General features: G+C 36.7%; 2 protein-coding genes across 3 annotated transcripts in view; one reads left to right on the top strand and one right to left on the bottom strand.

The window, feature by feature from the left end:
• LOC105440096 (syntaxin-binding protein 5) overlaps nt 1-9,978 on the top strand; it is a 52,810-nt gene extending 42,832 nt beyond the window's left edge. For both annotated transcript variants that reach the window (XM_030994597.1, XM_030994596.1), the window contains 6 exons: nt 764-854; nt 1,912-2,020; nt 2,763-2,858; nt 3,635-3,759; nt 4,920-5,041; nt 6,162-9,978. In XM_030994597.1, the coding sequence (XP_030850457.1) occupies nt 764-854; nt 1,912-2,020; nt 2,763-2,858; nt 3,635-3,759; nt 4,920-5,041; nt 6,162-6,299 (681 nt within the window). In that variant the 3' untranslated portion in view covers nt 6,300-9,978. The remainder of the gene's footprint in view (nt 1-763; nt 855-1,911; nt 2,021-2,762; nt 2,859-3,634; nt 3,760-4,919; nt 5,042-6,161) is intronic.
• A 3,870-nt stretch (nt 9,979-13,848) lies between these two features.
• Nucleotides 13,849-27,578, bottom strand: part of LOC591886 (TGF-beta-activated kinase 1 and MAP3K7-binding protein 2) — a 30,909-nt gene continuing 17,179 nt past the window's right edge. The window contains exons 3-7 of the mRNA XM_030994595.1: nt 26,246-27,332; nt 24,109-24,257; nt 22,707-22,800; nt 21,242-21,334; nt 13,849-19,019 (exon numbers count right to left, since the gene is read on the bottom strand). Coding sequence (XP_030850455.1) covers nt 18,892-19,019; nt 21,242-21,334; nt 22,707-22,800; nt 24,109-24,257; nt 26,246-27,332 — 1,551 coding nt within the window. The 3' untranslated portion in view covers nt 13,849-18,891. The remainder of the gene's footprint in view (nt 19,020-21,241; nt 21,335-22,706; nt 22,801-24,108; nt 24,258-26,245; nt 27,333-27,578) is intronic.

The following is a 27,578-nucleotide window of genomic DNA, read 5'->3' as shown; positions in this document are numbered from 1 at the left end:
ATGAAAAAATAATGCATTTCAATCAAAACAATAACAAAATAAACTAAGAGAAAGTAATGGTCAAGATCGTCAAATTACTAAACTGCTATAGGGTAACGGTAACAGATAAATAAACAGACAATAATGGTTTTGAGTAAACAAACAATCGAAAAATATAGGGGTAAATCATATTTTGAAAAAAGGGCAACGATAAAAGCCTTAAAAATCTGAATTAACATAATTACGTTTGAGTTGAAGGGGTTACCACAGAAATATATATTCCTTTTACGCTAACTTTCTCACAGTAGACAAGTTTATAGTTGGTATGTGGTACAAATGACCCTAAACATACAGAGATCATTTTTACCTTTGAGAAATCCCATGTTGCAAAACTTAGAATGATCATTCCCAAAGTGATGTAGATATATACACTTCTTTTGTTTCCTTGTCTTATATTAATACTTCCACTTGTGTAAGAAAGAAAATGAAAATGAATATTTAACTTTTGTTTGCACTTATTTGGTCTTTTTTTAGTTGGCTCCCTCTTCTTTTCTTGTAGTTATTGTTCAAAAAATTACTCAATGTTTTCTTTTTTCTTCGTTTTTGTGATGAAAGTTACAAATTTTCTATGATCGACACATCTTGACATGTCCTTTGTGAAAATCTGTTTTCAAATATCAAGATATCATGCCAAATCTTGGTCCTTTTCTTTTTTTTTATCTTCATTATTACTTTTGAAATAACCTTTTTTTCCTTCTTCTTTCTGTTAATTTTCATCTTGTAGGTGATATCATTACCTTCCCAGACTTGTGTGTACAGAACCAAAGTATCAGAATCATCTTATGTTGTACGCAGTGATGTCATCAGTATGCAAAGTAAGTTGACCTCTCTTGACCTTGAGAGGGAGGTCTGAATGCATCAAATTCACCTCCTCATATTTGCACCAATTGTATTTTCCTTTTGTTAATACATTAGGCCCATTTACACATCCAAAAGACTATTTTGAAAAATCAAAGAATTTTTGGACTATCATTAACACTACTGGAAAAACCCATGAAAGTTTGCTCAAACTGTGTTTTTTTTTGGGGGGGGGGGGTGAAAAGTGTGCATGCCCTTTAAGCGTTAGCGCAGGAGGGTCGGGGAGGCGGGAAGGGTCAACAGGTGTTTAAAAAAAACCATGCTCTAGAGGTTGGTTTTTAAATTTTATTTTATCTTATTTTTTGTCGTGTTTCGCGGCTAGTTGCTATGCAATTCATGTAACTACGGGTCAAACACTGGAATGTGAGAAAAATCAATGATTTTTGGTTGCAGTGTAAATGCAGCTTTTTTCAAGATGAGTTGTTATATACCTTTTAATGAACCTGTATGAATAAAAATTACCAAAAACAAAAAGAAAATGCAATTTTGTTCATGAAAGTATTGTTGTTGAATCTAAACTATACACATTGCAGGTTTGCATTGTTTTCATTTTAAAAACTCAAATATGTGTTATGCTTTAGTAGCATTTTAACACTTTACTCTTTTCTGTTGAATAGAAGTCCTTGTACAAAAGAGTAAAGCTGATACAATGAAACAGATATATATATATATATATATATATATATATATATATATATACTGCTCAAGGAAGACAGGAAAGGCCCTCTTTATAATCATGACTTTAATAGCATGCAGCAAAAGGATTGCATAAGACCTGCTGCTTGCCATTTTGGTACTTTTGACAAATAACTTGCCCCCCCCCCCCTCAACAACAAAAATGATAATAATAATAATGAAAATAATTTAAAAAATACATTTTTTCAATATTTTTTGATAAGAATGAATTTGAAGAAGAAAAAAGAAGACAAAAAGCAGACATAGGGAACAAAAAGGCATAACAGCATAATGACCCGTTTTGTTAAATTGTACTTTTCTACTATTTTGTGTTTGCAGACAGCGTATGCCTGGCGTGCTACGTGGCCAACGGTCATATTATGACCTACAGTCTGCCAAGCTTCAGGCTTCTACTAGACAAAGAATACCTTCCACTTACAGATCTCAGGTAACCTTTCACCTTTAACCTTTCACCTCATGTATCGGATCACCATTTTGACTCTTGTACAATAGAAGCAAAATTCAGACTTTTGAGAAAAAGCTTCTTTGAAAGAAAAAAATCTTTATAGAACAGCTTCAGCAATTACAGGTGTTAAAATGCAAACTACCCTCTAAAATATATTAATGACCCCCAAAAATTAAGACTGATATGTGCCACTTGCATGGACAATATTTAATAAAGGATTCTTCAAACATAAAGCTACATGAAGTGTGAAGCTCAGTTTATAGAGGAATTTGTTTAATTCAGATGATTTTGTTAATTTTTTCTTTATGTAGTTATTTTCACTTCATCTCAGATTGCCGGAGTAAATGCTACTTTGGGCAATAGCTAGCTGTTATACAGTGCGTATACAGTGTCGTTTGAGCAATTAGATTACCTACACTATCAAAGTATCCAAAAAGTACAGACACTTTGAAAATGTCCCCAAAATTATATTCAATGATATCTGCATCATTTTATATTATGAAATTATGGGTCAAGGTCTATTAAAAAAGTATTGACGATATTTTACACTTGATTGAGCACAGGCTACCGAGGGCAATTCTAAGACATAAGAATAGCATTTTCATTCGCTTCATTATTAATATTTAAAAATTCATTTTTAACATACTACATATTATTTCACAGTGGCGATGAAGGATTTAGTTAATACTGATTGGTATATTTGTGTTGTTTTTGTGTGTTATAGGATCGGCAGAACATTCCAATTTAGCTCACATGGTAAAGGCTTGTACCAATGCTCACCAACAGAGATACAGAGGTATACAATATGCAGTGAAGCTAGGTGAGAAATCAGGAGGATGGATGATGAGGGGGAGGAGGAGGAGGATGGGGAGGAGGAGGAGGAGGAGGAGGAGGGGGAGGGGGAGGGGGAGGAGAAGGATGATGACGAGGAGGGGGAGGGGGAGGGGGAGGAGGAGGAGGAGGAGGAGGAGGAGGAGGAGGAGGAGGAGGAGGAGGAGGAGGAGGAGGAGGAGGAGGGGGAGGGGGAGGGGGAGGGGGGGGGGGAGGGGGAGGAGAAGGATGATGACGAGGAGGGGGAGGGGGAGGGGGAGGAGGAGGAGGAGGAGGAGGAGGAGGAGGAGGAGGAGGAGGAGGAGGAGGAGGAGGAGGAGGAGGAGGAGGAGGAGGAGGAGGAGGAGGAGGAGGAGGAGGAGAGAGAGAGAGAGAGAGAGAGAGAGAGAGAGAGAGAGAGAGAGAGAGAGAGAGAGAGAGCGAGAGAGAGAGAGGGGGGTGGTGCTGGTGGTGGACAATGAGAAAGAGGAGGAAGAAGAAGAGGATGGTGATGATGAGAGGGAGGAGGATAATGATGGTGATGGTGATGATAAATTATGGTAAGGAGGAGGATATTGATGCTGTTGGTGGTGATGGTGAGGAAGAGAAGAAAGAAGGGGAGATGAGAAGGAGAAACAGGAGGCTGAGTAGGAGGGGGCACTTGATCTCGTCACAGTGAGTGGAGAGTTGAATACCAGTACTCAAAAAGTCTTGCTATTTCCCTATTGTCTATTGTGAGCATATCACTAACACTTTTGGTTCCACTCAACTTCTCCCTTCTTTCAGTGAGAACCTCCATGACATGCTCGGAGATTTGTTCTTACCTGTTAACACACCGGAGGCACCCAGCAAGGGCTTCTTCAAGGGGCTGTTTGGAGGTGGTGGAGGGGCGCTAGACAGGGAAGAGCTATGTGAGTTATGTAATACATATTATTAACCGTATCAGACATCTGGGCAGGGCAGTTTTTAAATTGTATTGCCCTCAAGGTTAAACTGATAAGCCAACAAAACTATGGGCGAAAAAATGTTATTGACCGCTCAGAAAAGTCAATGGGATTTTGTGTGTAATTTGCCGGTCAATATTATTATACAATAAACCAATGAACAAATATTATTTCCCGATCTGAAAAGTCAACGGCAAAATGCGTGTTATGTAGAGCCAGGGAGAATAGTATAAAAAATGATACAGCTACCCTGGGTAAAATAAGACATATTAGTTGTATTGATATTATTATTATTATTGTTATAATTATTGTTATACATGTACATCTTCAAAGTCCTAAGGTTAAAATCAGTACATCTGTAAGTGCCTAGAGACATTGTAGATGTATTAAGCGCTTTATAAACCCAGAATATTATTATTATACTTCCACATTCTCATAAATATGCTGTCTCCCCCCTCCCTTAAATTCACAACTGGTCTGGACCACATGCTCTCGCTCTACTTCTATACAATGTTTTTGCTCATTTAGTTTTCCTATCAATTTTTTTGCAAGTCTTTTACCATTCATTGTCAGTAAGGTTTGATTATGTGACATTACGTTGTAGGGACCTCACATTTCATGTGGCAACATTACCACAGGATTCATTTTGTCATGTATACTTAAAGTTGGGTTTCAGTAAGGTTTAAGGTTACTATGTATTCTAATGCTTGATTAGGCCAAAGTTAAAGTTCAGTTTAATAAGTTAAACCTTGGAGAATTTTTTTTGGTGCATGTGTTGTAGAACATTTATTTTTCAGCAGCACCAGGTCCCTGTTTCATAAAACTTGCTATCAATAACAAAAGTTACGATAACTGTTATAAGCTACTGAAACGTGGCATTTCGATTGGCTGAGAGTAATTTTGTCTTAGAAATTTACCATTTGTTATTGATAACAAGTTTTATGAAACAGGGTCGAGGGACCTGTTGCATAAAACTTACCATTAATTGTAGCTCTGCCATCAATGGTAACTGCCATGGTAACAGGGCTCAACAGCCAATCAAAATCAAGTATTCCATGGAAGTTACCATTGACGGGACCCAGATGTCAGGCTTTTCACTAATAATTTTTGTTGCTTTCTTTCCCTAGTCGGCGAGACTGCGGGGAAACCATCGAAGAGCGTTGCACGTCACATTCCAGGGACCGGGGGACTAGAGGGTGTGAAGGCCCAGGCAGGAGGGGCGATGGGAGAGGTGGCCAAGGCTCGCATCGTGAGTATCTCATCAGTGAAACCTGTGTATAAAGGCCACTCGAGGGAAACACAAAAAGTGGTCTTTGTAGACAGGTTCCTTTAGCACATGTTTCAATGAGAAAACATTTTCAAGGGAACAAAAAATGTGCTTGTTGTAGACAGGTGGTCTTTGTAGACAGGGGGTCACTAAAACAGGTTTGACTGTATCAGTGAAACCTGTGTATAAAGGCCACTCCAAGAAACAAGTAAACTCACATGGTCCTTATGGTTTGGTGGTCTTTATGTATGCGTTACTTTTATACAGGTTTTAGTGAGAAACATTATTAATTGAAACAGAGATTGTCTTCTTAAACAGAGGTCTTTCTGTACTGGCTGTTGCTATTAAAGCAGGTTTAACTTTTATTCTTATGTTCCTTTGATATCATTATATCTTCAGTTAAGTCCACTTTCAGACATTTAAAAAAAAACACTTTGTTTTACCTCTCCTAAATGCATATCAGGAAAGAAAGCATCGCTATCTTGTTGTCCATGATGTTTTTTAAACTTTAAGTAATGCTTTTAATAGTAATGTATTCTGTTATTGTGCAAGGATGTAAAATGTTAACATTTTAGTTTTGTTTGGTCAGTCATCAAAGTAGAAAGAGCATCTTAAAATTGGAATGATATTTATGAGATTAAATAAATACTGGAAGCCAATACATATCACACTATCAGACTGCCCTCAAATCAGCCAACCATCGTCAATCGATTGGCCATTTGGGGTTCTGTAATGTGTTCTTGTGTGTATGGTTGGTATGGGGGGTGTTTCACAAAGACTAAGATCGATTTTAAGTTAGACTTAACTATGGCAGGCCATTCATGCCACTGTTTGCTCTCACTATTTAATGGCATTGGTCTCTTAAGGGACGTACAAATCATGGTCACAAATCTACAGAATTTACTTTTTTTGATAATTCATTATTGGAGGAAAAAATATTATCTAAAGATTATAAAGGTGGCATGAACGGCCTGCCATAGATAAGTCCGACCTAAAGTCGATCTTGGTCTTTGTGAAACACTCCCTAGGTGTTTTTCTTGTTAGTATGACTGGGGTGTTATATGAAGCCAACTACAATCTTGATCTTCTTTTTTTTCTTCAGGCATTATACGAGAGAGGTCAAAAGTTGAGCGAGCTTGAAGAGAAGACAGCCCAGATGATGGCCAATGCAGAGAACTTCCAACAGGCGGCTAACCAAATCATGCAAAAGTACAAAGACAAGAAGTGGTACCAATTCTGAGTAGAAACAAACTGCAGGTTACACACAGGAGTAGGATTTCATTCACCACTTTCATTATCACCGTCAACGAGGATCTTCATTGTGACGGTAGGCGCGAGGTTGACGTAGCGTCTACCCAGCGATTGGAGTAATGGGAGCATTTTTCTTTGTGCGGTTGAAAGGAGACAACGGAACCACAGAGGGCAGCATTTCACCTACCACTTCTCATCGGCATCACCATGGTTTTTCGTTTTTAAGATGCAACTGCTTTTGAATAACTGAAATGAAAAGAGCTTTCGTAAAGACGGTTGTATTATCTGTTCTCTCTTTCAAAAGGATAGATCGGAAAAGATGCTGCGAGCGAGCAGAACTCAACAGGATTAATAGCTTTATGAGTTAGGAGCTTTAGAAGCAAAGACTTTTAATAGACTCAAGATCACTCATATAAATAGCCGACTCAGAGAGACGGCTGTTTTTTGTTGCAAGGTAGGCTTTTAACAGTTGGATGATGAGAGGGTGTGGTAGGTGAGTTGCCATGGCAACGAGACGGATAGTGGTAACCAAGGTAACCAATGTACCGATGCATGACTTGATTAGCTGGCTGTCGAGAGAAGGAGCCAGAGCAAACGTGCCGTCAGACGGGATTTCCAGAGGGAGGTGTGATCCATAGGTGAACAGCCAGTAGTATCTGTCACTGTGCGCTGTTACAAATAGCGATTACAATTCATTCATGTTGGGTTCAGGCAATATGTAAGATAGTTTCATTCAATCGACTTGTATTACTCGCCGGATGTCGACGTGAGATAGAATTGATGGAATGCGTTGAATTTGAAGCTAGTCATGACAAGTAGACTGTATTAAAAAATAGATGATATTTGTGATTGTTTCTAAACAAATATTAGGAATGAGTACTTGGGTACTGATTTTCTTCCAGAATATACAATTGTATCATGATTCAAAAATTGATGTTAGAATAGAGATGATGATGTTTCCCAAGATATTCTCTTAGTGTGATCCCCTCCCCGTAGTCATATACATAATCATATATGTAATTTGTATACCAAATTATAGCGCAAAACAATCAATGCAGAAGCAAACGTTTGAGTGAAAATTTAGCTTTTTCTCTTTCTCTTTCTCTCTCTCTCTCACTCTTTTACTTTCTTTCTCTCTATTTTTTTTCAGCCTATCTTTCTTCAAAATAAGTCAAAGGTCATCTTAACTTCCATTTTCAATTTTATTTTCTTCAAGACACTCAAATGAAAATGACATTGTTTTTACTGCTATCGTGTACATTCCATAATAGCATGGAAGGAAGGAATTTTGTGTCCTTTTGATCAAAATTTCTCATTTTATCCACTCTATTTTTCTCTTCTGAAAATTGATTTTGCTCCAGCATTACGATATCATTCCATTATAATGCAGAGCGGCGCATTGCTCTAGAAGATTGATGATTTTGTTCAGAAATGAATTTAAAGATTCATTCTAAGCCGATATACTTGTAAAGTGTTAGAGGATTTTATGAAAATGCTTTGCATGAATGTCTCTGCCAACGATAATGATACTTTATCCAACGCAATGTGCTCTTGCAAAAAAAAATACAAAAAAAATCATACGTGTCAAGTTTTGTTGTCCTCGATGTTGTTTATATTTCAATAATATACTGTAAATAAGAATTGTCTCAATATATGTAGTATATAGAAGTATTTCATATAAGAGAAGAGAAGAGAGAGGCATTATCTTGTACGATTCAGCTCAGTTCATTTAACGTTCACTGCACATAACTTTATGGCTACGATGTGCAAATTGTATAGATGAAATTGTGAGATATATACTGTGGTTGTTCATCTTATTTTTCTTTTCATCCGCATCCGAGAGGATACATGATTGCACAATATTGATATATGTTTTGGCCCCCTTGTGGGGAGAATTAGATTATTTTTTAGCATTTGATCTCCTTTTTTTTCTCCAATTTCTCAATAAGAGCCCTTTTCCTTCACTCTACAGTATTTATGTACCCAGCAAATAAATAACTTATCCTACGTCACAGTAAACCAACTGCAGTAATGCCATACATGTTCATACTCGACATAATGTTCCTGTAAATAGTGCTTTGTAAATAAAAAGTGAGTTTAAAAAACATGCTAGTTATACTAGAATATTATAACATTTATGCCATGTATTATAAAGAAATTTAATCTAGTTTTATTTAATTTGTGCTGTTGCAATTTTATGTATTCAAATGAGCCGAATGGCTCGTTTCTTTGGAATTGATTTATATATCTTCTTGGAGTTTATCAGCGAGTCTGAATTTGAGATTGTCGTTTACGTGCGCATGCATTTTTGTGTTTGAGAGATCAAAGGGAGACAGTGGATCCGAAATTCATTGGAATAGAAAATATTTCACCTCAAAACTAAAATCATTTGTCTCGTTTATTCAAGCTTCTGTGCCCTGCCCTCTCGTTAAAGCTGATCGTTATTTAAACATGCAGTTTTAGCATCACTTGTCTCAGATCGCCATCCCTTACCATAAAAAAATACTCTTGCAATTACTGAAGATAATGATATTTTGTTGACTGCCCTAACATGCCTCAATCAACTATATTGATTGTAAAAGCCAAACAGAGGCGTTATCGATTCAGAGCGCTTCTCTTTTCTTCGTTCGTTCTGTTTTTATTTTTCTACTATACCCTGGCGGTATACTATTTTGGAATAAATTCTTGAAGAAAAGTAACGCAAGCAATGCAGGATATGTATTCTAAAGTACACACTTCCAAAATTAATCACCAGCTACCGTGCAATCCATTTCCAGTACAAGGTATATCAAGTCACATACATAAGTATATTCATTATTTATTCATGTTGAAAACATGACCAAAATATTTAAAGTTAAAAGGAAGGAAGGATGAAATATTTTTGCCAAACAATTAGGTCTACTTCTTACGTTGATTGACCCTAACAAAGATTTCTAGACGTGGGATGTGAAAAAAGGTGTACTTTGCTAATTATTTGTTTGGAAAGATATTTCATTGTAAATTAGAAACATGAAATTATTTAGTAGAATGGTTTAATGTCAACATTCTGATATTTGAATCCATTTTTTTTTTCTTGTTCATTTTAAAATTATCTATGAATTATGTTCAGAAAAAAAAAGCATATACCAACATTCACTGACTAATTCAACAAATCCTCTAAGTTTAAAGAATTTCTCTTTTAGGGTTTCATATACAAGTGGTCATCATTTGAAATAGTGAAGAATTTGATATTATTTTCAAACAGAGATTATGTTGCAGGTATTTGAAATATGTATTTTTGAAACAGGGCTCAATTGTCTCAAACATTTTGTAGAGATGATATGAAAGAGAGAGATTTGTTCCCTTATTTTTAGCTTTAATTGATTTCATATTTTATTATTTAGTCCATTCAGAACTTCAGTTCTGTAGCATGCATTGCCCTGTGGGTTCAAATCAATTTTAATTCATTGTTTCATTGTCATGGTAATGTGAAACATATCTTCCAAGGATACAAACTGCGTTATACTTGAAGAAGTTTTGGTAGTAGCCTTTTTATGGCTAATTGTACATTACACACTAGGAATTCTTCGGGCGGGGCATACTGCCAATGGTAGCCTAAGATTATCTGCAAGTTATATGTAAAAACGGTAATAATTAAAGTTTTTATGAAGTTTTGGCTTTTACACAAAGATTACAACGCACACATAGCTTAATCTTTTATGTTATTGTATTTCAATCATCACAGCTAATCCTTGGCCACGCTAAGATTTGTTTTATATTTACTAATCATGAAAATGTATGAGGCAAACAGTCATCAATGGTCAAATTTTTCAGAGCTGCATGTACAGGTATTATGTACAGGTTGATTCAAACAGTTCTTAATTCACACTGCTTGAGATGATCATATACCGGTAAAAAGTTTGTCTTCTGATTTCAACGTCTTTCTTCTTCTCGCAAGATAATATCCAGATATTTGTTGTTCTCGCAAGATAATATCCAGATATTTGTTCTTCTTGCAAGATAATATCCAGATATTTGTTCTTCTCGCAAGATAATATCGAGATATTTGTTCTTCTCGCAAGATAATATCCAGATATTTGTTCTTCTCGCAAGATAATATCGAGATATTTGTTCTTCTCGCAAGATAATATCCAGATATTTGTTCTTCTCGCAAGATAATATCCAGATATTTGTTCTTCTCGCAAGATAATATCCAGATATTCGTTCTTCTCGCAAGATAATATCGAGATATTTGTTCTTCTCGCAAGATAATATCCAGATATTTGTTCTTCTCGCAAGATAATATCCAGATATTTGTTCTTCTCGCAAGATAATATCTAGATATTTGTTGCGGTACAGTTCTGCGATCACAACCATGCACAGCACTCGTGTGTAAATAGCGTGTACAATACACTAAACCACATGCATTGAATACCAACAACTGTTATAATTGTCAGTAACATTCTCATCAGTAAAGCTTGTATGGTTACCATGACATACCCAAGTCGTTTGGTTATAAAGGAATTACTCAGTTATTTCATTCAATTCTTTGTATTTATGGCACATTAGACAACAACAAAATTGATCAATTGATGAAAATTTGAATTTGTATGGTGTCCCTAATCTGCCAATCCTTTTGTACCGTATCTTTGCTATTTGTTTGTATTTTTACATTAATATATTAGACTAGAGAGAATATTTGATTCCGTTGATTAAATGTCTAGCTATATATTTGTTAAGGCATCTTGATTATGTGAGTGCCAGTGTTTAGTACATTATTGGAATTTGCTTATAATGCGTATATTATGTTGGTGGAACGATGATCATGAAGCTCAAAGCGTTTGTTTTTTTGTTTTGATTCATATTCTTATCATTAAGTATGTGTTTATTGACTCTCATTTTACGCCAAGTCATTCCAAGTCGCATTCAAATTCATGACAGTTGAAATGTACGTATGATCGAATAATGATATATTGCTATTTGATTTAGAATCGCCGATAGATCAGCAAAATAGTTGTTGTTTTCTTGCAGGGAGATACATGTTTTGAACTGAGAGAAAGAAAGAGGCATTATTTGAAACTTTTGCCAAATTGCACCAGAATTTGTTTGTGGAATATACAACACATTCCAAAGATATCCCCAATCAAAAATCTCATACATTCTCTGATATACAGTATTTGTGATGATTTATTCCATATTTATCTTTCCCCAAATGATAAAGGATACCGTAAAGAAGTATTCTTATTTACAATGTCATTGTAAAGAGACTTATCTAAATCTTTTGTTTGAGAATTGCTGTTTCAGTATCTCCAGTTTTTGCAAACTTGATGGAAGCTGGTTTTGTTTTAAAAGATAGAGATAAACAATTCCAAAACTTTGTGCTGCTATTTATTATTTCCCTAGAAGTCACAATTGCAGGTGGCATTGCATTATAGCTGTTGTGACTTGACACGATTGCATACTTTTAGTACCACAGGGTCGTGAAGACCATCAAGTTAAGACCTTATTGTTGCTATCAAAATTTTACTGTAATTCGGCAAGATTGAAATATAGAGCTCATGCTGCCGCAAAAAAATCCTGCCAGGTACAATTATTCAATTATTCAAATTCTAAATTAATATTTCATAAAGCATGATTAAAGAAGAGATACGATTCACATCTATATGCTGCTTATTATTAAATTCAGAAATCTAAAACTGGTAAATATACACATTTATGCAAATCCAAAATGGTAAAACAAGACATTATCATGGCATTAAAATTGTGCGATCTGTGGTAATGAACGATTTGGTAATAGGAAACTTTGATGAATTGTACAGATACAGTTTTGAGTCGGTTATAATACAGATAGGATCAGGAATAGAACTTTGGAGAATCTGAACCACTCTTAATATTTGTTTGAAGTTTCTAGTTTTACAGGGGATGATAACATTCATTTGCTAATTAATTCAATAGATAAAGATTTGCAAGCATGCTTTCATTTGCAAGCGTAATCCTTTTAAACTTCAAGAAAGCCCCCATTCATATCTCAGCAGCTTAAATTGAAATATATTGTAACAAAAAAACTCAAGCCTTTGCCAAAGACACAATCTGATTAAACAATTTGTAAAAGCCATATCAGCAATACTATCAAAAAATATATATAACAGATGAGGTGTGTACATGTATATGGGAAGCTATTTAAGGATTTAAACACCATTTGGGTATACCTTAAGGTGTTATTTTGAGAGGGAAGTTGATAATTTAGCTGTGCAGAGTTAAGTTGAGTAGAAATTGGCAGTTGCAGAGATCCAGCTGTTCATTTTGTTCCAAAGTTCTCAGTTTTGTGTATGCATTAGCTTGCTTTTTGGACATCAATGTTCAATCGAAGGGCGCGGGATTGAGAACGATCCAAAGCGAGGTTATTTTCCCTTCATTTTAATGTGCAATCGAATGATGTATAGTAGTTGTATATCACAAATTATTCATATTCAATTGATGACATTGTAATAATTAATGTGTGTTTAGATAAAAGAAATTTGCAAGAGAAAATATATATATAAATATATATGATTCATAAATGCTACAATATATGATGGTGATGGTGCGATACGGTCTATAGCTGAATCTTAGAAATCAAATTGATATTTAGATATAAGTATAGAGAAAATATATATAAATGTATCATAATACCAAATCGGTTTAATATGTGGTTCTTTTCATTGTACTCCTTGTTTGAAGATGAAAAAAAAGAACAGATGAATGACTCGTACAAAATATATTATATCAAATATTATAAATATATCTGAAACCTGATGGTTGATGTTGCTGTCGAATTTGGACAGTATGTTTCCCCCTTTTTTCCTCTTTTTCTTCTTCTTGTACTCAAATGGAAGAGAAAGAGTAATGAATGTTCCGTGTTGCAAACATGTACAGAAGACAGTGGCTAGAAATGAACTGTCAGTCAGTGTAGACACGTACCGATTAAAAGACAGTATATTCACGCATTACTCAAACATGTCGTATCTGTGTGCTCAATGTTCCTGTATTCCAATCATACTTCGCATTTTTGGCGTACGTACCGATGTTATTAATCAGTCATCATTCATGTAATTCATCCATCTCTCCAATCTTTCTCTCTGTTTCCCTTTCTTTCTTTGTCTTCCTTCCTTGTACCTGCTTTCTCTCCTCTTTGCTCTGTGTCTCCCCCTTTCTATCCCTCCCTTTCTCTATCTCTCTATCTCTCTCTTTCTATCCCTCCCTTTCTCTATCTATCTCTCTTTTCTCTATCTATCTCTCTCTCTCCTCTATCTCTCTCTCTCCTCTATCTATCTCTCCCCTCTCTCTCTCTGTCTCTCTCTCTGTCTGTCTCTCTCTCTCTCTCTCTCTCTCTCTCTGTCTCTCTCTCTCTCTCTCTCTTTCTCATTTTGTGCCTCTTTTCTCCATCCTTCTTTCTGGCTTTTGTTTCTCTCCATCACTCTCTTTATTTCATTCTAACTCATTTAAAATAATTTTCCGTTCCGCATTTCTAATCAAACCTCCTCCACACTCTAAAAAAATAAAATCTGTCAAACATATTCATATCTTTTTAGCTTTTATTCCATCCAACATAGTCATTTTCAAGACTTTTTGCATCAGTAAAATGGTACAATGTCAGAATAATATGATATAGGTACATAATTTATGTTTACATATCCATTCATCTTCTTAATCATAAACCAACAAAAATATATGCTTTCAAGATCATAACATCATTTCATGACAACAATATTAAGAAAGAATGAATTTGCTCACTCTTTTCATCCTAATTTCATTTTTAAAATACACAAGAGAGAATAGCAAAGTAGATTCCTCATTACTAGCCATGCCGAACTACAGGTTTCATCAACTCGTTTCAACTGTCTCCAATATACATAGACATACATGCACCTAGAGAAAGAATTTCAAATTCTTGGACCACAGAACAGCATAATAACATCTAAATGTATCACTTCCTGCTGTGAAATACATGACTGAGAGGAATTCCTTTAATACAGACACTTTTGCATCGCATCTGTAATAAAAGCTCATGCCATAAATATGTATATATATATTTATCTATACAGATGATTTGTTTCTTCCCTCTATACATGCGTTCCCAACAGTTACCAGATAACGTTACCATAGCCTACTGAAGGGTTATCTCTCTGCCACATAATACAGCATTGCAACGTGATACCGATTACTGACTTTTGTTCAACCTTCATAGAATATATAAAGATACAGATATAATTATACTTCAAGTACAAAGTATCATTCATGTGTAGAATTCTAGCAGAACTCTGAACGAAATACGGGAAACTTTGTAGAAGAAAAAAATAGCACATTACTTGTAATAGTAAAAGTTGAACAACGGAAGAGAAAGATGCAAGAACATACATTAATACAGTGTGCATAACAGGAACACTATCAGACAGGCTACAATTGATTTAGAACGATTATCTGTAAGCTATAAGATGTGAGAGTAAAATAGTGGCTTAACTTAGAATTATCGGGTCATCACGTCTGGACGGGTGGTCGAGTTACACGACCTTTCGTGAAACGAAACAGAAGATAAAGCAACCTTTTGTAGATTTGCCGTGGGGTTTTCACAAAGTGTCTGGTAAATTGGACCAGACCATATGTAGATGAGAGGGGTTTATTTCACAAATTATTATTATATAATTATAATTATTTTCACATTACCCCCCCCCCCCCCCCACATCTTGTCAATAAAGGGGCATTTTTTTAAAACAAAAGGTTGGATAACGTGACCACCCAAACCAACGTAATGACCCGATGATTCAAAGTAAGTCGTATTAGCTGTATCTTGGAAACAACTTAATATGTGGACTTCATGTCAAAAACATCAAATAATACCATCTCCAATACCTCTTAGTAGCAGCATTGCTGAATCAATTGCCTGACATTGCAACATTCATTTCATTTATAAGAGATTAATATGATTTGTTGAAGATGACCTATCGAACAGAAGGGAATTTGTTGTGATGGAATTCCAGTATTCTACAATTCCACACAAGCTGCATATACACTGTATCCTGTACCCACACAAAAGTTTGTAACCCCATTCATGTATTGGTATACCTAAAGCCTAAAGCACGTCACTTCTCATAATGATTTCATGAGTATCAATTCACATACAAGTTTGCATAAATATACATGATGAAAAAAATCAAAAGAGAAGTTTCTATTTATGAAATCTTGAAAAATAAATATTTATTATAAAGAATTGAGTAAACATTGGGCTACACTGTTCTTTGTGGCTTAAGTAAGTTGAAAGCTTCATATCAAATTGCAGGAACCAAAAATTAACCACAAAAATTGTCAACACAAACCAAAGTATTTAAACAAGAAATGCTCATGAGAATCATACAAAAATATGAGATTACCACCCTCTGTGGTGGAAATTAGAAAGTTGTGATGTACATGTTAGTTGTTCAGTGAGAATATTGCTTTACAAAGTACAGAATAATGCTTGTTCCTTGCACTAGTACATGTTATACACAGAGGTTAGAGATGAAGGAAGCGCCTATACAGGGCATAGAATAACGTGAAGACTCCTAAACTACAATATTGATAGTTTAGTGATAGAATAATGCCCATCTCTTAAAATAGGAAGCTAATTCATTAGTCTCACAAACAAGAGAGATTCTATTATTCTGCAGAAATTGATCATGAATCGCAAGCAGATACATTTTTACAAAAACGCCCTCTACGAGGTATTGCTTAAATTTATGACATACTCACTCCACGGGCGAGTTGCCTTTATTGTTGCATGTAAACATTGCCTTTTACTACATACATGAGCGATGGCATATGCGCACAGCCTTAAGCTGAGCCCTCTATACACAGAGTTTGGCCAACAATATGGCGACTACTGCTTTGTTGGGCAAGCACAAAACAAAAGAATATGCGCCATGTTGTGACCCGGTGAAACCAAGTTGGCCAAACTCTGTGTATAGATGGCTCTGGCCTTAAGGCCCACTCCAATCGCCTTTAACGTACCAAGCATCGAGACTTCCAGAATTCACTGTACAGCTACATGATAAGTAATAAACATTTTCCTAATCTGGACCTCGTATACAGAAGCGTAGTATAATGAAATGCATGTGGGAGCATCATTTTGAATGAAAACTCTACAAAGGGTCAGGGTTTCCGCTCTGGTCTGATCATGGTATTGGATGAAATCGTATAACTGGGCGGGGCTTATCGTGAGCGCACACTGATGATTGGTCAACTGTCGGGTCACTTGACTTCTTCAAAGTGATGTCTTAATATGATGTTACTTTGTACGATGTGGTCTTTGTAGTCTGCCCGCTCATTTGTTATAAGACCATTCTTTACATGACGTTTCTCTTAAACGACTTTCATTTCAATTCCCCTCGGTCTGAACAGTCTCATGGTGTTAACTAACAAACATGTACATGTAGAAACATGCAAGACTCAGGTTAGACATCTGGGCCCTGTTCCACAAAACTTGTCATCAGTGACAAATGACAGTCTTCTGACTGGTTACCAACAGATTTGTCACTATTTTTTGTCATTTGTCGTTGAAAAAAGACTTTGTGAAACAGGTCCCAGGTGTTGAGGTGACTGTAATAGCACTGCTTCCAGAGGAGCACAGCAACTTTTTGTTTCCCTTGAAAATGGTTTCTCATTAAAACATGTACGAAAGGAACCTGTTCATAAAGACCACCTGCCAGAAAGACCGCTTTTCTCGTCTCTCTTGGGTGGTCTTTATAGACAGGTTTCACTGTATTACAGTTGCTAAGACCAAATAGATTGGTATCTCAAATAAACCTACTGTATTTTTGATTTACATACACTGTACCTTACCTTGAAATATCTAGCCTTTTTGGATTTTGTAAATAGATCGGGGGAAAATTGATCTTGCCAATATTGTTGGTGGTGTGACTACCGTACTCAATATATTCAAAAATTGAGGTAAATAATTCATAGAGATAGTTTATAGATACCGTACATGTAGTCATCAGTTCGGTGGGACTGGCCCCCTAGTTGGTGCTTTCATAAGCAATTATGCATGCACTTATGGACAGAGGAGGGAATAATGTCATACACTAATTAATGCAACCCAACGTTGCTACATAGAATTAATCCATGAAAGTAGGACAAATTTGAATTTCGAAAATGGTGTTGTGCCTATCAAAACTCAAAATATTAATTACTGCTCATAATACAAAAGTCTCATATGAACAAACAAAAATATAGTAAACCGAATAGATGTCTTTACAAATTGTATGTTTCTGCTATCTCTTATGACACAAGAATTGCCCAGATTCTCTTAATGCTTGATATATCTCATATAAATCTCATTTTGTGAGCACCGCTGGGTAGAAAAATAAACCAGACACATGAGGTTTTGTTGCAGTATCATCACTTAAAACCATGCCATGCAAAATTATTTTACAAAAAGAAACCCTCTTCAAAACAGAGGAGCTGTTTTTGAACAACATAAAGGAAAAAATATCAGTTTCAAGGAAAATAATTCCATCAGTGGTTTCAGAAACTTTAAGATGTTATAAGCTGTAACTTGAGTTGTATACCGTTGGCTGAAGACAAGGGGGGGTGATCGGACTTATAGCCAATTTGACAAAGTTATCCCTGAAGTTTTAGGGTACCATAGTTCTTGTTGTTCAGCGGTGTCCTTTGAAGACATCCTTCATGGTGATATGGAAGTTCAGGGGTGTATAGCTTGAACTATAGGGCCGTTTCATAAAACTTGCTATGAATTCAAACAACTGCCAGCATTTCAAAATGCCTTTACTCACTTTACTCACAGTCATCAAATTCAATCGTTTCAAGAGCCAATATCAACCATTGTAATTTCTCAACTGATCAATAATCTTGCATCTTGCAGGATCATAACTTCCGAGAGGATTTCCGTTTTGCCATCAGTATCGCCTGCAGCTTCAAATGATATTTTCCTGGGTCTAAAGTTGAAATCAGTGAGGACATCATTAACAGCCTTTTGAGCGCATTGGTGATTCCATAACTGACAAATTTGAGAGAAGCAGCAGCATTCAAGTAGTACTTCTTCAGCAGCTAACTCAACCACCATCAATGATATCCTTATCGATTCAACGACAATGGGTGACATTCTAACGTTGTCCTATGAACTCTTAAACGACTCCTTGTACACGAGGAGCCTACGATCATCACCACGCCAGCACTGTCATGAAGCTAAGACTTTGCATTATACAAGCTCATGCAATACCACAGTTGCACAATCCTTCTAGCAGCTTGCGGTATATAAGCAGGTTTCCCTACTCGCTAAATCAGTCTCAATCTCGGTCTCGGTTTCGACTTCCCAGACCATTATTTCACGATTCATTTCTGAAAGTGCTTTTGATCATCACCACGTCAGCACTGTCATGAAGCTAAGACTTTGCATTATACACGCTCATGCAATACCACAGTCGCACAATCCTTCTAGCAATCTTGGTCTCGGTTTCTGCTGCCAAGACCACTATTTCACGATTCATTTCCGAAAGTGCTTTTGATCGGCCAGCCACGAGACTGTACGGATCTTTCTTAATCTGTTGTCTTTGGTGTATGGTCCTTGATCAGGCACTGTCCCGAGGCATTTCACAACACTCACACTTGTCTAAGAAGGGATGATTGAGGAAGGTACAGTGCGTACACGCCCACTGCTGACCCTCATCTGGGTCTATGACAGGAGGCATGATGGGATCTGAAAATACAAAACAAAAACAGAATTTTGTCAGCTCTCATGAGAATGCCAAGCTGTGGTAATGATGAAGTTGTAGTTTACATAATCAACCTTTCCCCATTGCTTTCAGTTTCATTAACAATGTCAGTCAGAAATAATAGCTCAGATATAACAGCAGTACCATTGAATTGAAGTGAATTGACAAGGTTTATTGATAACAATTCAAAGTCACAGCTAAAAGCTGACACATCTTGAATTTACAAATAAAACTGCAACATTTAAAATACATACACATAGCATTTGCAAAATAGGCAAATATAAAATAGAACTGACATTCTGTTGTGAAATTGATGTGATAAAAGAAATAAAAAAGAAGAAGAAAAGAGGAAATAGAAGAAGGAACAGAAATACAAAAGGAAACTAGATGGAATTTTGACTGCGCGCAGTCGAAAATGATGCCTCCGCCATAGAGCAATTTAAACAAGTTTGGAGTTTAAATCTCCAGTGGTTCTTGAGATATCATGATAACAATCTCAATGTATGGAATTTCATAAGTTGACCTCTGTGACCCTTGACCTTTGACATACGTGCTCCAAAATCTAATCAGATTGTTTTCCTATAGTGATACACACTATCACTAAGTTTGAAGTTTAAATCTCCAGTGGTTCTTGAGATATCATGATAACAATCTCAATGTATGGAATTTCATAAGTTGACCTCTGTGACCCTTGACCTTTGACATACGTGCTCCAAAATCTAATCAGATCGTCTTCCTATGGTGATACATACTATCCTTAAGTTTGAAGTTTAAATCTCAAATGGTTCTTGAGATATCGCGCTAACAAACTCAATACAAGGAATTTCATAAGTTGACCTCTGTGACCCTTGACCTTTGACATACGTGCTCCAAAATCTAATCAGATCGTCTTCCTATGGTGATACATACTATCCTTAAGTTTGAAGTTTAAATCTCAAATGGTTCTTGAGATATCGCGCTAACAAACTCAATACAAGGAATTTCATAAGTTGACCTCTGTGACCCTTGACCTTTGACATACGTGCTCCAAAATCTAATCAGATCGTCTTCCTATGGTGATACATACTATCCTTAAGTTTGAAGTTTAAATCTCAAATGGTTCTTGAGATATCGCGCTAACAAACTCAATACAAGGAATTTCATAAGTTGACCTCTGTGACCCTTGACCTTTGACATACGTGCTCCAAAATCTAATCAGATCGTCTTCCTATGGTGATACATACTATCCTTAAGTTTGAAGTTTAAATCTCAAATGGTTCTTGAGATATCGCGCTAACAAACTCAATACAAGGAATTTCATAAGTTGACCTCTGTGACCTGTGACCTTTGACCTACGTACTCCAAAATCTAATCAGATCGTCTTCCTATGGTGATAAATACTATTCCCGAGTCTTAAGTTTAAATCTTAAATGGTTCTTGAGATATTGTGATAACGGTCAAACGGGACGGACGGACGGACGGACGTACGGACGGACGGACGTACGGACGGACAACCCGAAAACATGATGCCTCCGGCACCACCTTCGGTGGCGGAGGCATAAAAAGAAGGAAATATGGATGATAGTAAAATAAGAATTTAAAATTGATATGTTTATGTTTATAAAAACCATTAATGAAATTCAGTATACAATTAAAAAATAAAGTAATGTAAATGGTGCAAAGATAACGGTATGAGGCTAAGCCCTTCTAAAAGCTGTGTCATGAACATCTCATTCTTGAAACAAGCAGCGTTTCCAGCACTTCAGATAGCTGATCACAGTTTGAATGTGGTCAACCATTTGACATTATTAGGTATTACTTTTCTATATACGGCTTCCAAGTGGTACAATAAATCAGTGTATTCATATCTTTAGCGCAGTACCCGGATGACCGACCAATATTGTTCTTGTATTGCTCAGTCTTCCGGGAGCTTCAACTATCGATATCGATATCACACGAAAACAAAGCCATATTTACAGAGGTAAGTCAAATTTTGTTATTTCGGTAGTCAGCCTGATATAGATAATAATAATAATATTGTATGGCTTTGTTTTCATGTGATACAAGAAAATATTGCTCTCGAAAAGACAATAAAAGACCCGTCTTTGACTCGTCCAATATTGTCATAGCTCGAGCAATATATTCTTGTATCACACTCAAAGCCATTCAAAATTATATAATTATTTCTCTATCAAGTGATCTGTCTCACAGATCTCAAGCTACTTACCTGGGGCTACTGGTGGGCCAGGAGGTATAGGACCGGTAGGGCCTTGATCAATATTAGCATAGAAATACTCCTGGCCATGGGGGTTGGTGAATCCTGCAAGAAATAAGAAACATGTACCATAATTTCTTGTCCAGATATACACTAGTAAACCACTGCAGGAAAGCCACCACACATTTTGGTTTAACATGTAAATGTAAGGCAGCTAACTGTGTGTAACAAAGGACTTGTACGTATTTACCGAGCTTTGTGTTATAACATACAGAAATGTGAAACGTATTAGGCTTGACGTCATCATGAAATGACCGCTGCTGTTTTGCAGAGTCTATTACTGTATGAACCTCAAGACTTGCCCTGCTAAATGTACACAAGATAAAGCTTAAAGGGGCATGTTCCCCATATTCCAGAGGGCGTTCAAAATACGTATGCGCTGGCGGACGGTGCTATAGCTGCCTATTGACACCAACAGAATACGGCTCTTACGCAGATGGCATGTTCCGATAACTACACTGGCGGGAACGTGCCCCTTTAAAGGAAAAGTCCCCCCTGATATTAAGTTGATTTTAATACAAGCAGAAAAATGAGAGAAACAAATCAGTGAAAGTTTGAGCAAATTTTGATAACAATTAAGGAAGTTATGAATTTTTGAACTAGCGATCAGTCAAACACAAATTGGCCACTCTATGAATTATCTTGCGAGCTCCCTTCCCATTTGCTCAAACTTTTTCTGACCTGTTCCTCTTATTTTTGTTCTGCTTCTATTAAAGCCAACTTAATATCAGGGTGGACTACTCGTTTAATACATGGACAGGGTTGCTAGGTGTTTCCATCCTATAAGCCTGAAAAGAGGCTAAGACGTGTTGAGCACTAAATGCAACTTGAATTAGGCGTAAATATTCATAAATGAATGACACACGCCATTAAAGCTAAAACAACAACAACTAAACATTTTCTGTAACATGAAGCCTGAAAATGGCCTGTACTAAATAAGTGACAGGGCCTGAAATGAGGCTACAACCTAAAAGCTAAAAGGCGTAAATTTTCACTTCTGAATGACAAACGCCTATAAACTAAAACAACAACAACAAGCACCAATGCATGTATCCTGTTTCTGGTGTGTAGACCTACCCATGTATAAAGTGCATGGGCTATGTTTGTCGGTTTGTGAAAACAGCAGTGACTTTTGCAATTCTGAATAAAGCCATCATTAAATATTTTGACAGGACTTGATAGGCTAGTTTTTCGTCAATTATCTTCAAATGCGAGAAAACTTGTCCCAGAATGTCTTAATAGAAATGATCAACATACTGAAAAGAAGGAAATTCATAATTTTGACAATTCCAAGATGAAAGAAAACAAATCTGATGTTAACATTTATCATATTTATATGGAAAGGGGAAATCAAGATCGAATTAATAGTCTAATACCAGAGTTATAAACATCTTCTTTAATACTGAACGGAACTTACCTTGCTTTTTGAAGGTATCAATCTCTTTGTTCATGCACTCAATATCTATTTGTAGCTGTCTCTTCTCCTCCCTCGTCTTACTCAGTTGCTCGTTCTGTCGAGAGTGGGAAAAAAATCAGTAGATATCATATAATAGTTAATTATTATTGAAGGAATAGACCAGTTTTGGAAACGCCCCCCTCTCAAAAATTAGAATGGAAGCTCGCATTACCAATCATGTGAAAGAATATGTTTTTACTAATACGTGATGATACAAATTTTGCAGGGAAACCGCCTACTAATTGATATATTTGGTAAATTATCATATCTATCCGGCCTGAATAGATATCCCGTAGTCCCATAAACATCTTTCTGTGTACAGCGCTTGTAACTTTACCAAGACTGGGCCAAATTTCTTATCATTTTGATAATTCCAGAACCAAGCAGTACACACCAATGCTAGATGATCAGCCTTTTCTGATCGATTCCAGAACGTTTCTTTTACAATGCAATCACATGACCAGAATACCTTTAATAAATGCATTGTTAGCTCTCTCTATCTTCAAGGAAACACACTGATCAGTATTCAGTAGCAAATATCCAGGGACTCTGGAGTAAAGGGGAAGACCACCCTGACATTAAGTTGGTTTTAATAGAAGCAGAAAAAGCCAGAAATAGAGTTCACTTCTCATTTTACATAATTATTGAAATGCACATCACTGATGATGCTAATGGCACGATTGACTTAGAAACTTGGTATTCAAAATATTTTCGAACTGCACTGTATTGGAATACGTATTTACACAAATATTCTAATCCATGGAATACATGGAATTATAGTTAACTAAATTATTCATAGACTTACCAAGTTTTTTATAATTTTTAAAGTATTGGTATGTGAAAAATTGATTTCTCCCGATTTATGATTCTTGAAAATATGTCATGTTAAAGCTTACATCTGAAAGTATTCAACAAAGGCTAATTCAACCAGTTCACCTTTCATTCTTGAGTTCAGAAAAACACAAAAACATCAAATTTACGAGGGGTATGAACAATTATGTTGTTACTGTATGCCAGGGGGGTGTTTCACAAAGATTTTAATGAGCTCTAAGTTGGACGTAAAAATTATGGAGAGCCATTTGTAGCCTTATAATAAAACATATTCAAAAGCAAAAATCCAAGTATTTTAGACTGTTCATAAATTCCACATCAAGAACGTGAAATCTCCCATGATAATAGAAAATATGAATGATTAGAATCAACATTTTATGCCCTTCAAAATAACTTTTACAAAATATTTTCAAAGATGCTAACTGCTTTCCAAAACTGTTAAGTCCAACTTAGAGATAAGTTCAACTTAGGATCTTTGTGAAACACCCCCCCCCCCCCCCCCCCCCCAGGTGATGTCCGTTTCAATACTGACCGATGGGAAGGGTGATCGGTGGGATCTTTTGGTGTTGAGGTCATGCTCCATACTTCTGATCTCGCCCCTCATTCGCTCAAGCTTGACCTGTTCCTCGGTAAGGTCCTTTCTCAGCCTCTCTTTCCTCGCATTCTGGTGCATGATCAAAGCTGCGTGGGGGAAACGAGGGTTTATGAAAATACGTTATTATTTTATATCTATTTTACCGTGATTATTGACTGTCTTAATGTCAGTCTTAAAATAACGTTCATATATTATTTATTCTTGGGAACCTACAAAAACAAGCTATGCTTTCCAGTAGGTTCCTGTTTCATTTCATAATTTTGAATTTACTTTGTCAACTATGTTCTTCATTGTGCAAACAATTGATGTATGAAATGGAATAAATTCGATTCAATCAATCAATCAAATAATTTGGTGAACTCACATTACTCTGGCACCGTTACTCTTGTATTTTTTTTTTGGGGGGGGGGGGGCTTGGGTTGTAATTGAAAACAGTCCCTTATAATACAACCTACATGTACAATATTCTTCTCAAATTTCTGAATTTCAAATAATAAATCACTTGTTGTAGCATACTGTTTACACATAATTAATTTTTTCGCGCTGAGCGGCCCCAAAACATATACGCTGGTTCTTAAATTTGTGTTGCACGCAATTCAGCCCATTCGAAACACACACATAAGCAAATATTTTCACGAGTTCTAAAATTCGCGCTTGCAGATCTTGGCGCAAAATCCGCAAAAATTAATGTACCGCAATTACAGATGTACAGTATTAACTATACATCTTGCTTCTTAAAGCCCTGTCAATTCTCAACTTGTATGTAGCATAGAGAATATTTTCATAATATTTTGGTCTTCATTGCATCTTCAAAAAGGAAGTCTATAAAATATGTTTTCAGTTCTGACATTGCATTCTTCAGAATGTGATAAAGCCTCTAATAGAATATGAAATATTATATAAATATGATAGTAAATCTAAAGGACAAATAATCCATCAAATACAAATTCAAGCATTGTAGTCACGAGGACAAATAATCAATCAAATACAAATTCAAGCATTGTAGTCACGAGGCAACTATCTTGTAATTAAATGAATTACATTTGAACTTCAACATTCCCTAAAGATTTAGACTGTTATGTCACATGGAAGTGAGAGTAGACTGTCTTAACTAATTAGCATACAGTACTCCTTGGAAATTCCCTTTGTGGTTTCTGCATCACAGACTAGACATGGTTTCTATAGGCTGCTATGTGCCTAAACCTCCTCATTTTAGCATACTCTTAGAGGAAATTCCCCTTTTGGACTTGGCAATTGTAAAAGGGGATCCCCCTTTTTAGAGTTGGCAGGAAAACATGTGCAATACACATGTAGCAATCCCCTGATGAGAATCTCAATAACATGCGGTCTTGTAACATATACAGTGTACATGTATGGACAATACTTGGCATTGGAGCATCCCATTGCCAACAACAACAAGACGATAAACCACATAGAAATATGAACTGTTTTCAAGTCTATGAAGAACTACTGTGGACAAATAAATATTGCATCTCATTATTATATCAAGCCATTATTGTCATTTTGTCAGCTTCTGTATTATCTCATAATGTCTTGGTTTTTGTGCACCTTGGGTGTTATCATAGGCAGATATGAGCTACGCAAATCAAATATTATTTATATGTACGGTATACATTTTTGTACGTGTACTTCATGCATTTTTACACAATTAAAATTGATCATGAAATTTAGAAAATTAAAAGTGTATTTTAAGGGGTAAAGTTGACAGTTCTATAATTATGTATCGCTGACGAAAATGCAAGTGTTCTGTGAAATTCAAGGGGAAATAATTTATTACAATTAGAAATAGCAACTTTTGGGTATCATTTTAATCTAAATGTTCCTATGAACATGCTTATATTTGACCATTTATGGCAGCCAGTTGCCTTTAAATAAACATACCTTGGTTATTATCAGAATATCTCAAATGATTTTTTTTTTTTTTTTCATCCATGATTGGCTGTGTTTAGTACTATTATTATGCCTCTGAAAGCGAAAAACTGGGGCAAAGATAGAAAGAGAAGACCATTTTCCATGGACTTTTAAGACAATATCATAATCTGGAGTAGCGTACCTTGATTATATCTCAGCTCTTCTTGACTGCCCATTCTCTTTCTGTACTCCGCGCTCTCTGGCCCTTGGACTGGTGGTCTCTGGGTGGAGGTAGGATAGGACTGTGCGGGTGCTTGGGCATTGGACACCTGCCTTGCAGCTCCACCATACAACCCAACCCCACTAACCCCACCACCAGCGCTTTCAGGGTGGGGTGAGTTTACCTCAGGTTGGGATATTTTCCTTCTCACATCCTGCCGCGGCTCTGGGGTGTTACGCTGGTGCGGGGCAACAGGGTGCGACGACACCACGTTGGGTTGCCCCACGATCGGCATCGGCGCCACCGGTGAGTTGTAGTGTAAAGGCGAAGTACTGGTGTTCTGATTGGGGGGTGCGTGCGGCCTAGGCGAGGCACTTCTCGGGTATTGATACGCAACGCCAGGCGATGATCGTCCATTAGATTGTAGCGAGGCACGTAAAGCATTATGGTCAATAGGGGGGAAGAACGGGTTGGTAAACGGTGATGGAGTTCTGTCTCTAAGTGGTGGTGATATACCAGGCAAGGTTATACTCGATTCGAGTCCGATGCTGTCTGGGGTACCTGGCGTTCTACTGCCATTCCCCGCATCATAAGTTCTACTAGGCGAAGGCGAAGGTGTTCTAATAGGTTGGACCAGGCCGGGGCTTTTGGCTCTCTGTCCAGAGTCCTGTAAATTGACAGATATTTTAGAGACCTGAAGAGGCGGTCTGCCGCTGAAACTACATAAATCTCTGTACCCCTGCCAGCCACCCGTCGGCTCATTTGCCTCCGGTGTCCTACTGGGTTGCGGGTCAACTTTATCCCCTCCCGCGTTCATCTTTGGAGGCCACGTTAGCTCAAACCAGCCGTCACTGTTCAATCGGCCGTCCTGTGAGCCTTCTGGTCCCTGCTGTTGTATGCGTTGTTGCTGGGGTTGTTGGTGGTGCTGAAGGTGCTGTGTTGGTGGTTGTGGTGTGTGTTGTTGCGCCGGATCCATTCCGGCTGACACAGCACACATGGGATCCCTTCTTTCCTGGGCCTGACTTCTCTCTTTTAGCTGTGTGATGCACAGGTTTAGGTTGGTAGGATTCTGACAGGAAGAAAACAAAAATTGTCCTGTTTAATGCAGAAAAAACAAAATCCATGGTAAACTGAATCAATATCAAAGAGACCTGAATTTTGACAAAGATACATGTAAGTATCAAAATTAGCATCTTAGACAAACAAATACTTTTGTAGAATGTTAAACATTCTAAAGTCCAAGATACTTTGTCCCTGCATACCATCTATTGCATATCAACATTTGATCACTAACTACATGTATGTTGATTGCACG

The sequence above is a fragment of the Strongylocentrotus purpuratus genome, unplaced genomic scaffold (assembly GCF_000002235.5).
Source record: "Strongylocentrotus purpuratus isolate Spur 01 unplaced genomic scaffold, Spur_5.0 spur5_scaffold_21, whole genome shotgun sequence".
NCBI lineage: Eukaryota > Metazoa > Echinodermata > Echinoidea > Camarodonta > Strongylocentrotidae > Strongylocentrotus > Strongylocentrotus purpuratus.
Note: the sequence above shows the minus strand (reverse complement) of the source record. Positions and strands in the feature narration are given on the sequence as shown.